Source organism: Pygoscelis adeliae, unplaced genomic scaffold, assembly GCF_000699105.1.
Source record: "Pygoscelis adeliae isolate BGI_AS28 unplaced genomic scaffold, ASM69910v1 Scaffold66, whole genome shotgun sequence".
NCBI lineage: Eukaryota > Metazoa > Chordata > Aves > Sphenisciformes > Spheniscidae > Pygoscelis > Pygoscelis adeliae.
Genome location: NW_008825167.1, coordinates 9,781,313 through 9,796,076, shown reverse-complemented (window position 1 = coordinate 9,796,076; position 14,764 = coordinate 9,781,313). Strand labels below are relative to the sequence as shown.

General features: G+C 39.0%; 1 protein-coding gene across 1 annotated transcript in view; it reads left to right on the top strand.

Annotated features, from left to right (window-relative positions):
• The first annotated feature begins 14,344 nt into the window (after positions 1-14,344).
• The window catches only part of SORCS2 (sortilin-related VPS10 domain containing receptor 2), a 417,623-nt gene continuing 417,203 nt past the window's right edge, over positions 14,345-14,764 (top strand). The window contains exon 1 of the mRNA XM_009328890.1: positions 14,345-14,359. Coding sequence (XP_009327165.1) covers positions 14,345-14,359 — 15 coding nt within the window. The remainder of the gene's footprint in view (positions 14,360-14,764) is intronic.

Here is a 14,764-nt window from a genome sequence, read left to right as displayed (position 1 = left end):
ATAGCTGTCCAACAGCAGCACTATGCTGGCTTATCCCAGAATCACTATTCATGGAAACCTGTGATGAGGCTCCCGTAAGCTGTTTGTGGGCTGTCCATAAAGGGTATATCAAGTACAAGGCAGAAAATTAACTTGCCTTTGCCTCTGGTAGCTGCTGTTCAGATCTGGTGCCCTCGCCTCAGAAGTGTCCTCAATTCTAGAGGACATACTCTGAAGATAAGGGGTGAGGGGTGGGGAGACGACCCACAAAAAATGGTCCAGATACTGGAAAATAAGCTTTGAGGTGACTTGTAGGGAGGCCAGTCACTAATCTTATCAAAGAGAAAAGGTCAGGAGGTAATGTGATTGTTGTATATAAGTACTTATATATAGAGAATATATTTGTCAGCAGGGGCCTTTTAATCTCCTATACAAGGACATGACAAGATCCCATAGCTAAAGATCGAAGGCAGACAAATTTAGTCTAGAAATAAGTCATCATTGCCTGGCTGTCTGCATAAATAAATACTGGGACTCTTACTAGAGGGAGATGTAGGAGCTGTATGTTTTTTGAAATGTAGGTAGCTGTATTTTGAGCGATGTGCTTTAAGCATGTTTCTGAGTTATATGTATCTGGGTCTGGAAGGGAAGGAGGAGAGGAAGCTGGACAGGAAGGACCAGGTGATCCCTTCTAGCCTTGGACTTTGCATCTGAGATGCCTTCAGTTTATTCCTTTCATTCGAGGGCCATTTGACTGTTGTCGTTTGAGTGTTCATAATGGCTGCAAATCTCAAGCAAGATGATAATTATCTGACACCTCAGAGCATCACTCTGTAGGAGGTCAGGAGAGATCCCTTTTCCTCCTGGACACGTGCTTGACTCTAGTTGCAGTCCCACCTGCCCAAGTGCACCCCCCAACAAGCATATGTTCCTTCAGGGAGTTGAGGGGAGCCACAGCCTGGGATGAGACAGTGCCTGAGATAATGGATGCAAAGAACCTAGATCTTTGGCTTACTGCCTCTTTATAAAGAGAGCCTTTTTAGGAACTATGATTGTGTTCTGTGCTTTACGAGGGTCATTTCTACTGCCCAGAATTGTTGCTGCCTCATTGCTCCATCAAGAGACCATCTTCTCCTTACCCCTGTGTCACAGGCAAACAGTGTTGACTGTGGAAATTTTGTCCCTGTCCCCCCTTCCCAATATAAGAGCAACATATCAAATGAATAATTTAGAATAAATCAGAATATCATGCCTGTTTCTGATGCATAGACCTTCAGGAAAAATCATAGGATCTTACACAAAATACCAATAATGTTAGGGTAAGCTAGACTACAGGCACATCTTAGGAGCTAGAACCTACACTTCAGTGAATCTAAAACCTAGGCTACAAAATGCCTTACAAGCTGTCTGAGATGCCTAAGTACAGAAATCATTCACTTCACTGTAAAAAGGAACCACCACCAGGAAGCAAAATGTTTTATTTCTGTAAAAACATGTATTCTTGGGGGTTGGTTTGTTTTGGGTTTTTGTTTGTTTGTTTTCTTCAATTTCCTTTTAGTTCAGGAAAGAATTACCTGGTCTACCACCCTAGTAAACATTTACCTCGTAGCCTTTATCCACTTGGATTCATTATGAATTTAGGCAGAAAACATTTAGCTTTTGTGATCGTTATCTGCCATTACCTGCTATGAGGACCGTTATACTTTACTGTATTGAAAATTACTGGAATTAAGGTTGTAGTTGCAATTCCTTTAAGAAATATCTATTTCCATGGATTTGCAGCTGAATTCTAAGCATTCTGAATAGGAGACATTTAGCTACAGGCAGTTATTTAATTTATTATTTCTGTCCTTTAACTTTGGTGTCGAAAATAAAATTTTTAAACAGCATCATCTTCTGAAACTATAAAATAAACAGATTGTCTTGGAGGCTTACTGATTTTTCCCTTCCTTTTTACTTTTGTCCATCCCCCTACCCCTCTTCTAGCTGAAATGGGATGCACCCTTTTCTCTAGTCTGTCAGTGTGAAATAACCATGAGAGTCACTGCAAAGCTGAATGGTAATTAATAATTAAAGACAGATCCAGAGGAATGTATCTATAATGCATTGATTTGTGGGGGGAGGGGTATGTAAGTTGCCTTTTTTTTTAAAGAAAAGACTTAGCAGCTAGTCTTGATTTTTAGACACAAAGCCATTTTACAAACTTCAGACTAAGCTGCTTCTTAGTCATAATGCCGCTCCTGGGTAGGGTGAGTTAGCTATTCAGATCGCAGATCTCTCAGTCCTTGTTCATATTAGCCAGTCATGCACAGCCACAGACCATTAGTATTCTTTGCTCTGAGAAAGTTAAAAAAAAAAAAAAGGAAGGACAACCCTAGGTACCAGGATACTGAAACCAAAACAAAGACTTGCCTGAGCTGTGATCAGAGACCCTGCACATTTCCCTAAGCTGTTTCTCTTAAGGCACTGAGGAGTAAATATTTCTTAGGGACTGACAGTTCTTCAAATAGCTTAACCTGCTGAGAAAATGGACACTGCTTGAGTTGGATAGGAACCAAAGAACTGAATGGACGTGTTTGAGCATCTGTTTTCCCCTTCCTGGTTGATGCATTTCTCTGGTAGCACATTTACTGCCTTTTTATTTTATTCATGGGAATTCACATTATTTCCAGGTATCTGATGATTCCTATTTTTTCACTGTAGTCCTCTATGTCCTTTACATCCATACTCTGGACCTCTTCTTTCTTCTGTTCAAAAATTTTTTGATCATCGTCCTGTTGTGCCTTAGTTAATTAGTGCACCTGATTAAGAGTGGTATGTGTTATGTCTCCTCCCTGAGAAATGCGCTTCAGGCTGCTTATGTCGTGACTTGAGGAAGGGAGAGGGAAGCTACAAAAAATATCACTTCAGGTAAATTGCTGTCTATTTGTTGTCACAGAGATTAAAGGATGCTTTCTCCTTCTCTGGACCAGGGAATATGGAGGGGACTTGATTTCTTTCCCTGCTGATAGGGAATCAATGCCCTTGAAATTTCATACGTTTCTGTGGGTAGCTCTCCGAGCTGGGTGGTTTGTGAATATAGGTAGGAAATCTCTGGACTGAGTTAATGTCTCCCAGCACTGAATTTTAACATTTATAATTTCTTTCTTCATATAGCAGTAATAACGAATGCTGTATTAATTAACTAATACATAATGTAATGTGTTACGCTTGCTCATTTTAAGTGTCTGAAAGAAAGCCTGAGCCATTTTGATCTGAATTTTTCCTATATTGTGCACAAGAGTTTTCGTTGGGATACCATCTGCACGTTTGACTGTTGAAAGTCAAATGTTAGCTGAAATAAACTTCTGTTTCCTTATTTTTGACAGTGCTCTTCCTGAAGAAATGTCACTGTTCTCCCAATGGGAGAAAGAGAATTCATTGAAGAATTGGCAGAGAAAATAAAAGATTCCTTGATCAGCTTTTGACATGTTTGTGTCTTCAGGAGGTGGCTGAGCAATCTTGAATGGATGTTTTATTCATTTCACTGTGTCTACAAAATAAACTTCTACAAGCTATTTCTTGGGCTGGATTGAAAGCATCTTTTCCCTTCTACTTGCTGTTGAAAAATACAGGCCTACTGCCCTATGTAAGAAGATAATGGGATTGGCAGAGGGTGGAATATTCTTTCTGTGCTGACAAAAAGATATTTTTTGTTTCAAAGTGGGGAAATTAAAGGAGTTGAATGTTGTTTTAGATGTGCAGGTGATCTATTTTTCCTGTGGCCTTTAATCTTGTAAAATTCTTGCAAAACACAGTATTTTTTTAAAAACAAATATACATAGGTGATCATGGATTGACATAATAGCTATAATAGCTATGTGCATTTTGTGGAAAATACAGTGTGGTTGTTTTTCCTGTGCACAGAATGTATGAGACTTTTGCAAATACTGGTTTTTTCAAAATTGGATCCTTCCTTTCAAGAAAAGAAATGTCAAGATCTGATTTACTTCTAATAAGTTTAGAATGGGTTTAATCCAGATTCCCATTGGCTTAAATAGGCTTTGGATCAGACTCAAAATAAATGCAGGGGTATGGAAGGGTGAGGAGGGAGGAAGAAAAACATCCATTTGCTAACAACATTGACCTGAAAATTTGCCATTGGGTTTGGGCTGTATCCTCCGCACTCTGGTTACTAGTGCCTTTCTGTCATGGCATCAGTTAAACTCCAAACTCAAGAAAAAACATTTGCAAGAATTAAAAGGTTCAGATTTTTTTTTCTTTGTTTTGGGATAAGGTAATTTCCATAAGAAAAAGACTATTGACTTGTAAACAGAGACGGCTATGCTGTAAGTTTCAGAAATAGAATATAAATAGAGACAGGCATTTACAATACAAATATAGAACAAACTCATTAGAAAAAAAGATTGGAAAATAAATAGCAGTTCCAGAGAGATGCTCAGTATAATGAAGGACAACAGTAAATGTCATGTATACTGTACAGAGGTTTTAACTGTTCAACACCATTATGTTCTGTAGTAAAGTACCTTGATATGAAACACATCATAGTCATACATGCCATTTTGAAGAAATGAAATGTGATTTTTAGTAGTTACAAAAACTAGTCTGCTGCATCTTCTGAGATGATACATCGTTGCATAAGTTTCTTCTAACTCTTTTCTCAGATTTCCATTTATTCCTTAGCAGAAAGGCAGGTAAGGGGAAAAACGAATTTTTCCCATATTGAAAATGTTGACTTTTTGGCACAGTTTACATTACGTGTCAGATAGGACTTCTGTGGTATAGAAGCACATAACTGTATTCAGACCTCCTAGCTCTGCAAAGTGCTGGCCCATTGCTGTACAGTCATGGGTACCAGCGTTAGGGTAAATGGTCTTGAACAGATGCAAGACTTGGGTCTGGGAGCATCATGTACTGGAAAAGAAGATCCCTAAGGTTAGAGGCACACAGAATTTACGGTGTGTCTGTTGATCCTGCTTCTCAGTTTGTCCTCTCTTTATATGTTGCTTTCTGCTCTGCCTGGACTACTTCTGCAACTCATGTAAGCATGGATTCATCCAGCCTTTCTGAGAGGGTAAAGGTGGAAGTCTAGGTCCTCAGCATGATGAATCAGTAGGAAAAAAAGTACTTCCAAAGGACTATTCAGATCTAGGTAGGCAAAACTGATCTCCAGAGGTATCTGTCTCTGTCCCTAGGCGCTGGTACATCCTAAAGTTAGGTGGGATAAATCAGCGTGATACATCTCTGCCTCCATTTCCCAACTGTAAAGTAGACAGTACTAATGTTAAGGGGATGTGAGAAGTCTGAAATTACTGCATTTCTACAGAAGAGCCATGAGAAGGTGTGTTAGAGATAACTGTTCAGAAGTGTTCTAGGCATGAATTAAAAATATTTTCCTTCCGAGTCTTGTGCTGCTTAACTGTTGTACCTATCCTTATATCTACGAAGACAGAAAAGAGTAGTTCTTGTAACATGAAGAAGGAAGTTCTTAACATATTTCTAAAACAATCTGGGATCACAGGGGAGAGACCAAGCATGAAAAACATCAGTCTCTAAGGGGGAGAATTTCACATTAAAGAGTTTGTTACTGAAACTGCTTTGCAGCCCTAGCTACGGCCTGCTAAATGCTGACATACAAAAACTGTCCCCAAAGAATCTGTCGAATGCCTAAGTCTTTGCTGAAGTAAAATAAAGAAATATAGACCTCATTTATCAGGGCCTGCAATCTTTTCCTGCTTGTATCTACTTGATCTGAAGGTCATTTAAAATGTATTAGAGGTTTAAGATTGGAATGCAAGGCTAATTTGAAACCCGGCTCTAAGATGACTGATTGTGTTAATATTCTTCATACTGGATAAACTAAAGTGTAGTGTCAGTGTGACAGGACGGCATTAGCTAGGGATCCAAAATGACATGGCATTGCCTGGTGAAATAGCTGTTTCTTTTCACAGATAATGCTGTATAATTCCACTTAGCTTTAATGGCCCCATGGCTCTTAAAGTAATGAACACCTAGGGCAGAGGCTGGGTGAGGAAATAAAAAAAGCTGGCGAAAACTCAGCGCTCACAGATTGGAAACCTCCTGGTTTGGCTTTGGACTGAAGGTGGAGAACTCTCCAGCACTCCCCCGGCCCCTTCCAGTGTTTTCTCTGACATATTTGGCCCCTGACCAATTTTCCCAACTGCTCCCAAGCCCTTTCTAATAGTCTCCTAACCCAGTTGGATGTTCCCTCAGCTCATTTACGCCCTTTCCATTGGCACGGATATGAAGTTCTGCTGCTTCAGGGATAATGCTGAAGATGAATGTGCTTTCATCCTTTTTGCTCTCAAAGGGGGTCATTCCCAGTATTTTACAGTAGCTGAATTCTGTTAATGTCATTTGAGTTGTTCCAAATTTATTCTGAATGTGGCCACAGGGAGCAGATGGGCTTGGCATTTGAGTGGGAATGATCCCCTTTCATGCCATACTGGAGGCAGTGTGTTGGTACTTCTGCTGAAATTAATTATTTTAGCAAGATAAGTAGGGTTGAAACAGTTAAAATGAAAGGCAGACGTAGAGAGACCAACTTCCACCCAGTGAAAAGACAGCAAGGGGGTGGCATTGGGCCTAGTCTGTCCCTGTGCGAAGCTGCAGAGCAAATAGTCCTTGCTCAGAGAGGCACCCGGGCCCGCCCCACCGGGAGAGTGATCGTGCTGGGGGACTAGAGGAATTTTTGGACGGCACTTGAAGTAACAGGCCCTTTATGTCATTGTCCAGGCCTGATTTTTGTCTTCGGAATAAAGGGTGTTAAAGTACCCCTGAGCATGTTAATGCCATTCAATGCAACACGCACGCTCCGTACCACTAAAGGTGCAAAACCAGTTTTGCATCTGCCTCTGCTATGTCTCTGGTCTTCTGACTAAAATACTAGTCAGCATCACTCTGTTACTATAATATAACTGCCTTGATCTTGAGCATGTTTGTCCTGGCAGTACACCTTTCAGGTAGGTGTGTGCTGTTTTCCCCTTCTGTAGATCATGTGGCCATGTTTATCTTTCTCATTTATGAAGAACAAATTCAGGTACCTATAATATTCAGGAAATATAAAGTCCAGTCCTTATTCACGATAACAAGGATATTAAACATTGCGACTTTTTGGCTGATCCTGATGCGGCGTCGAAGTCCTTGCTCCCATATACAGTCTTATAAAGCCTCTTTGTGATAGGCAATTAGGTGTTACTTGAACACCGTAAGCCATTCTCAGAGCTAATTTGATATAATTTTGAGGTTAGTGTAGGTTGATGCAACCTCTGATAAATATGATGTTATCTGGTACAATGATATTTAATCCTGTGGTTCTGGTGAAGGCAGAACAGCTGTGAGGGAGAGTAACCAGCATGAATGTATCTGCCAACAGCCCTGCGTCAAATGAACAGTTTTCTCAGCTTGTGGTATCCTCTACAGATGTTTCCATATGTCTTGCATAATAATGTCTTTTTTGAAATACAGAGCGTAATTATTTGTATAGGGTAATGTTAAAAAAAAAAAAGCTCTGGCTTTGGAAAAGGATTTAGTGATGCAGATTGGAAGCTCACTTTTCAATTTTACTATTGGGCAGTAACACTGCATGACAGACTGGGAATATTTCACAAACAGCACTTGAAATTTATCTTTCTTTTCTGGTAGTGAATAGCTATATAACATTGATGTCTAAGGTGAATTGCCCATCCATAATATTGGATTCCTGAAATATCCAGAAGAGAGTAAAGATGTTTTACATATGTCTTCTTTGGATGTCAGCTCTGCTTCCTCTTGAATTTTCATGGAATGGAAAAGAACATTCAGACAATAGGTTTGCTTCTGCAGGAAGGATTGTTAATTCAATTTAGAATACGTTATTAGAGGAGATAAGTAAAGCTACTATATATTTCAAAAAAAATTTACAATTAGGAATCACCCAGACGAGGAAAAAAAGTATTCTTGCTTCATGCTTTAGAAATTTATTCTCTTGGCATGTTTGCAGATGTGGTTTTAAGAGCTTATCAAATGCTATGTTAAATATTTAAACCTAAAAAATACTCTGGTTGTGTAGAAAAAGGCAATGGCAGAGAACTGGAGATTTTTGTGTCAGAGGTGACATTGTTTTGGGCTCTTTGAAAAAGAACAGAAAGTTTAATTGAACAAGTACTTAAAATGTTAGACGCTGTTTCCCGAGCTGCAGGTTTAATCTAGAATTTTGGGCGCTGTAATTCTGTGGCCTTCAAATTGAGTTCCTGTTTGCTTGAGCGAGCTTTGCTTCTGCAGCGTGCCCAGAAATCTCAGAGCTGCATCTAATGATTATAGAAATGAGTAGCAACATGAATATGTTAAAGTAGCAGCAGTCCAGATTGGTTGACCAATTTTACGTATGCTTTGATTTTTGAAGACTAAACATTAAAAGTTACAAACACAATATTCTCTGTTGTTGTGCTGATGGGTCAGGCAGTACCACCTAGAAGCCTGTGCTTATCCAAGCAGCCAACTGCTAAAAACTGAAGTAACAGCCCAACTGCCTGAGTTCCAAATTGCTGAAGGCTGGAAAATATTTGGGAAGCATCTTTATTTATATGCTTCCCCCATTCTTATACTTCTGTATTTTTTGTTTGCCGCTGTTGGAGACAGATTACTGATCTAGGTGGACCTGTGGTATGAACCAGTATGGCTACTTCAGCTATATGGCGCTCTCTCTCTCTCTCTCTGTCAGATATGGTTGAAATCAGTCAGTGGAGTTAGAACTGTAAGGTGGGGATGAGCAGCCAAAAGCATATATATACAGTGTACATGCAGTGCCATCGCATAAACATAATTTTCTTAGGAGCTTGCACTGAAAATCTGACATCAGTTGTTGATGATGTGAAGACTTCTCTTTTTCTGAACTTGGACTGTAGGCTCCTGAAGGCAGTAGGTTGTCTTTTTGTTCTGTATTTGTACAGTGCTAACAGAATATAATCCTGTTCTGTGCTAGATAGTGGATTGAATATATTAGATATCTTAAAGTTACTCTTCTGTATAAATGTTTGCAGGGTCAATGTGTAAAGTACTATATTTAACATGGTTTTGAATCTGGAAGCAATCACAGCCACCACTTTCAAGACTATGCGCTTATTCAGTTCTTGTGGATAGAAATACCTCTTAGAGAATAAGAATTGAGCCATTATTGCGTCTTGCCTTGAATTATGAATAAATTCACTGTACAGAATTATTACTAATGCTTAAGACAAGTGCACTGGTCCGGTCAGTGACTTCATACACAGGAAGTTCTCTCTTCTTCCAATACAATTTCATTGGAAGTACTATAAATCTAATTCTCTAAGTCTTTCATGTTAAGTCATGGGTTGCTTTTATGAACTTTATTACCAGAGAGGAGTAGAAGCTTATACAGTGAATTCTTAATAGCTTTAGTAGTGGTCTAAATGTCTCCTTTTTCACCTTTCATCATAACGCTGCAACAGAGTAAACCTAAACACTCTTTTTCCGTTTACAGTTCTCCCAGTGTAACCAAATTATTATGAAATTGTTAATGGTATTATGGCAGTTAGTCCATGTAATAGACCTGTGGTAGTATATCTTCATACTAATAATCTCTTGATTTTTACTTTTCTCATAAGAGTCTTTGTTTTAAATAATTAATGTAAAAACTAATGTCGACCTTAGCACGATGATTGAAGAGCCTGCTGCTGCAAATTGGAAATGGCTTGAGGGATTGGAGCAGTAGGTGGTTGTCTATAATTTGTTAGGGAGTTTTTTGATTATTCATTGTCAAGAAAGTTTTGGAAGTACAGGGGTGGTGGCAATGAATTAATAGGCTGTGCCTAGAACATCTTGATCTCCCTGAAATAGTTACAGTTTACGGTGAAATAGTTACAGTTTAATAGCTGAAAAGGTGGGTTAGGCTGTGTTCTTGAACAAAACAGCAGCTTACGTTCCAGTCATACAGAGTATTAAGTGCCTGTTCAAGTGACTCTCATAAACACTTCTCTTGATTTCAGTGGGTTCATTCACATGAATTAAATTAAGCAGATGCTAAAAAGTTTGCAGGAACTTGTGTCTGTCTGAGCAGTATATTTTCCTGGTAGCTCTGGCTGCCTAGAAGTATTTACAGTGTGCTCTCACCTTCTAATAAACTTGGGAAAGCACAAAAACTTGCAATCATACTTGCAATTATACATTTGAAAATATGTCTTTTGCTATTAAACTTCTGAACAGATGCCAAAAAAAAGAATTACTTCAAGTCACAAATGGCAGGGGTCAAATAAAGCTTAATCTATAAGAATCTCCATGTAGATAGAAAAAGAGAGATCTGTGTTAAGAATGGTCCATGAAAGAAAACATCATGGAGGGAGCATGGGGGGGGGGGGAAAGAATTTTTTCCATAAGTCAATGTTTATCAAAAAGAGAAGGATCTTAGCAAATCCTTCACAGAAAAGGAAAAAACCCCAAAGATAACATATAAACACCAGGGAAGAGATTGATCTAGAAGTTGTTCCTTTTTCCTTTCTCACCCCTCTTAGGTGACATGGTGATGAAAAGAGAGAATTAAAATGGGCTTCTTTAAAGCCAAAATTTTATTAGGAAATTATTAAAAGCACATTGTATCTCTTAAAGTGAAGGTTTGTTCTTTTTGGTCCAGCCTTGCTGCAAAGCATTTTCAGAAGAGAGCAAGAGAAAAGGAGAGGGGAAAAACATAGATCATTTTAACTTTAATTGTTAATGGATAATAATATCTGTGGAATTTTCTATTTGTTTTCACTGTCCATCATTCACTGACAGCTGAAGACAGGTCTATATCCAGAAGGGATTTTTGGGTCAGAAACTGCTATAACTCTTTTGTTTGGAGAACAGTTTTGAGCTGTAACTACCGTAACAGTGAGAGTCCACCCAGGCAGGCACTAAGTTACGGAAGCGGGGGAATGGCATGGGAGAATCAAAATTCTCTCTGTGCAAACTGCCCCCCCCCAAATAATTTTTAGGCTTTAAAAAAAAAAAAAAAAAAAAAAGGGGGGGGGGGGGAAGGATGAAAAAGTAGAGGTAGAGAAATTTCTGAATTTCAAGGTCTCCCAGCCTGGACAAATTGACCAGAATTACCACTGGTCAATTTGTTTTGTAAATTTACCACTGAAAACTTACTTCCAACGCACATTGCATATGACTTTTGGAATCCTAAGGGATTTACCTTCCACACCTTGGCCCATATGGAGAAATACTGGCCAACTCTGGCTTTATGGAGAGGTCAAGGGCTTTAGTAAAGAAGCAAGTAATAGAGCACTACTTTTGTGACAAAAGCTGAAAGTTTTCATTTTCCTTTTTTCCTTTTTAATTTTAAATCTGTACTGTGTGACATGGTTGGTGTATGCCTGTCATGTAATATCAAAAGAAAACAATTTCTTGGGGGGGGGTGGGAAGGTTGAAAATATTGTCTTCTGAATTCTATGCAGGGAACCTAGCAGGGAACTGGAGATACGATGCTCTGTTTATTCTAATGTTCCTGAAGGGAGGTGAAACTGCAGTGGTCTGCCATCTTGCTGCAAAGGGGCAGAACGCACTGGGATCAGAGCAAGCAGTAGAAAGGTAATCAGAAAGCGGTAAGGTGCAGCAAGGACTGCTCCTAAGAGAAGTCTGTGACACTCAAATACTGAGCAAGGGATCTGTACTAGACATCCATGTCTTTATTTTGGACTAAAGTATGTATGTATTTTTACTTGTATTTACTTAAAACCCCCAAACAACCAAAATTCCAATTTTTGAGCTTCATTAACATTTTCCTTCTTTAGGGGCTGCAAGTAGAAAGGCCTTGGTGGTGGTATTGGTAGCAAACACGTTCTGAGGAATCTGGGAAGAAGGAATGCTTAGGGACTTTTGTTTCAGGGTAGTGAAAGCAGAAGGGATATATTTGTTAGGTGTATTTGACCAGAAGCACCATCAGGTGTTCATAGATCCCTAGCACACAGCAGTGAATGATTGTTGCCACCTCCACTGACATACTGTGGGGACTAACGCAAAGAACTGTGGGTGAATTTAAGATTAAATGGTTTAAAATGCTTTCACAAGTCTCCTCATAAAACAGGAGACTGGATGGACTAAGAGATTTCTAGGTAACCCTATAAATCCATCTTTAAATAAGGAATCTGGTGAGTCTAATTCTTCTCTATTGCCTACATTTATTTTAGCTATAAAATAATAACACAAAAAAGCTAATTTTATTTTAGCTGTCCATGACTGATGGTAGTATGAGCTGGTTAAGAATCATACCCTTGATAGTTGCTCAGTTGCTGTTGTGCTTCAAGCCTCTTTCCATCTACAGGCCACCCACGAGCTTTCACTAGAACAGCCGTGTGTGTGAACCATTGGCTTCCATCCGACCTGTAAAATGCTTGTAATTATGGAGTCCCATTGAAATGAAGTCAGTGAAACAGGGCTCTGCTCTTACAAAGGACGCACAGAATCCAGAGATCCCGAAGACCTTTATGTTTTTATTGTGAAATGATTCCTCCTGTTCTTTGGATCTGTTTATTAATTAAGAAGAAACACCGTTCTGGTTAGCAGGATCACTATTTAGCCTGAAAAGATGCCCACGATCCAGAGTACAATGCTGTAAAATGTGTTAAATAGCTGACCTACATTTTTCGGATATTGGGATGAAATCCACTGGCATAGTTGAAATAGTGGTCAGCCCCCCGGCAGCCTTGTACTTTTTAGGTTGCGACAGGAATCTGCTAACAGTATTTAAGAATCCAACGATGGCTCATCATGGCTTTGTTTTTCCTACTAAGTTGTTCTCCATAATTCTGAAATGCAGAATAAGGTATTTTAATTTTTGAATGAATTTACCAGTCAGATTGGAAAATACTGACATCTGTTTCTCAGAGCTGTGGCTCAGATTAAGGCACCAATCCTGCAGCGTAAATAAGACATCTTGCTGCATATGGCTGCTCTCCAATGCAGTTTGCAGTTACCTGAAAGCCATTCATTTGAAGTGCGTGGAACAACAGTAGCTTTCTGATTTGGTGTGTGCATCCCCTACATGAACTACAACTACCAGGCAGTACAGTGAGTAGGACTGCTCCTTGTTCCTGCAAGTCTTTAACACTTAAGACAGGTGCTGAGTTACAGAAATGGGTTATCTGGAAGCTGCTTTGTTGATGCTTCCATAGAGGTTAAGTTCAAAGCAGGTGGATTGAGGGTAACCCAGTAGGATCTTTGGTGTGTGATAATAACCAGGTTAATTCAGGAATGAAACATCGGGCTTACCCTGTGGCAGAGTGGCTCCAACGTACATTGCTGAAAATCATCTGAATTTAAAAAGTTATGGTTGTATGGTGTACAGGGATGAAAAAAGTTGGCTTACTAAGTTCAGGATTCAGTCTTGGTTCTGCATGAATGTAAGGAAACAAAGTGTAATCTCTTATATCTTTTGATATTTTCCTTTTTATTTTCAGTGCCAAATACACATTCTTGTATCTCTTAGAAGAAAACTCCTAGGTCAATTTTTGTGGCCTAAGAGGAATTTCAGTTGTTCAGAAAAGCACAGTCTGAAACTTTTTCTTTAATAATTGGAGCCAATAGATGCTCCCAGTAGTGAAGTTTCTTTCTTTTTCTCCTTAATTGCAAGCACCAGCAGAAAGCTGTAGTTAAGACACTGACAATAGAATAAATAGTTGACCTGGTGGAGTGTGCTTGGGCTGTAGCCAGGAATCTCATCAGTAGATACTCTCTCCTTCGGGAAATGGTTATTTCTCTTGGCTTTGTAAGTCTTGTAGTAACCTATTTAAAAGATTTGGGTTTTTTTTTCTTGCTTGCTTTATTTTAAACCAAGCCTTTATTTTTATAAATCATCGAATTCCAACAAAGTGGTCTGTGACTCTTTTGAGAATAGGAGAGATTAATACTGTTTGTGAATTATGGATTGGTTCTGCTTTTAATTATATCAATATACATCCAGCAATATGTGTTGTGAATTTTTTAGGCTTAGATAACCCTGAGTGAGACTGGTATTATAGCTCAGTTCTGCAAAACGTTGTATTATTTCCAAAACGCCATGTACATAACACCCATGGTCTGGAATTCTGTTCTCTCACAAGCTCTAGCGTACAGAGACTGTGGCATAAATGTATCATCAGCATATTAATTATCTGAATAATCAAAGTGAATGCCTACAGTTGCTGTTTGCTGGAGGTTTCATCTGGTGGTCAGGAGCAGAGGAAGTGCCAGCTAAATAACAGCATGCTGCAAACTGTTGGAGACTAACGTTGACCCCACATTAAAGAAAGCCAACAGCTGTGCAAGGAACCAGAGGTTCTTCCAACCTCTATGGGGTTGCTATGGGAACGTGGGTGTAAGAACCACTAATATGGTCTGGCAGCAAGTGAAGGAAATCTGTTTTAAATAATCTAAATATAAAACAGCATTCAGTTTGATATACCAGTCAGGGACTAGTGCTTTACATTGTTTGACCAGTGAATTTGTCAGATGTTGAATGAATGGATGCTGAGTCTTCTCATAGGTTGAAGATGTTTTGTGGATGAAATTTGTTTGTATATTTTATTGGCTGTTAGTGATGTAGATGAGTAATTCACAGAGCACAGAGCTGGCTCTTGAAAGAAAAAAAATGTGATACTTCTAGGAACAAAAAATGACAGACATGGAAGTTGCATTTCTCATCTTGTAGGGAAGACCAAAGCTCATTTTCTGTCTGAATTTGTTATCTGGATAATCAAAGTTAATCACCATTGTTTAACACTTTGGATTTAAAAAAAAAAAAAAGTGTCTG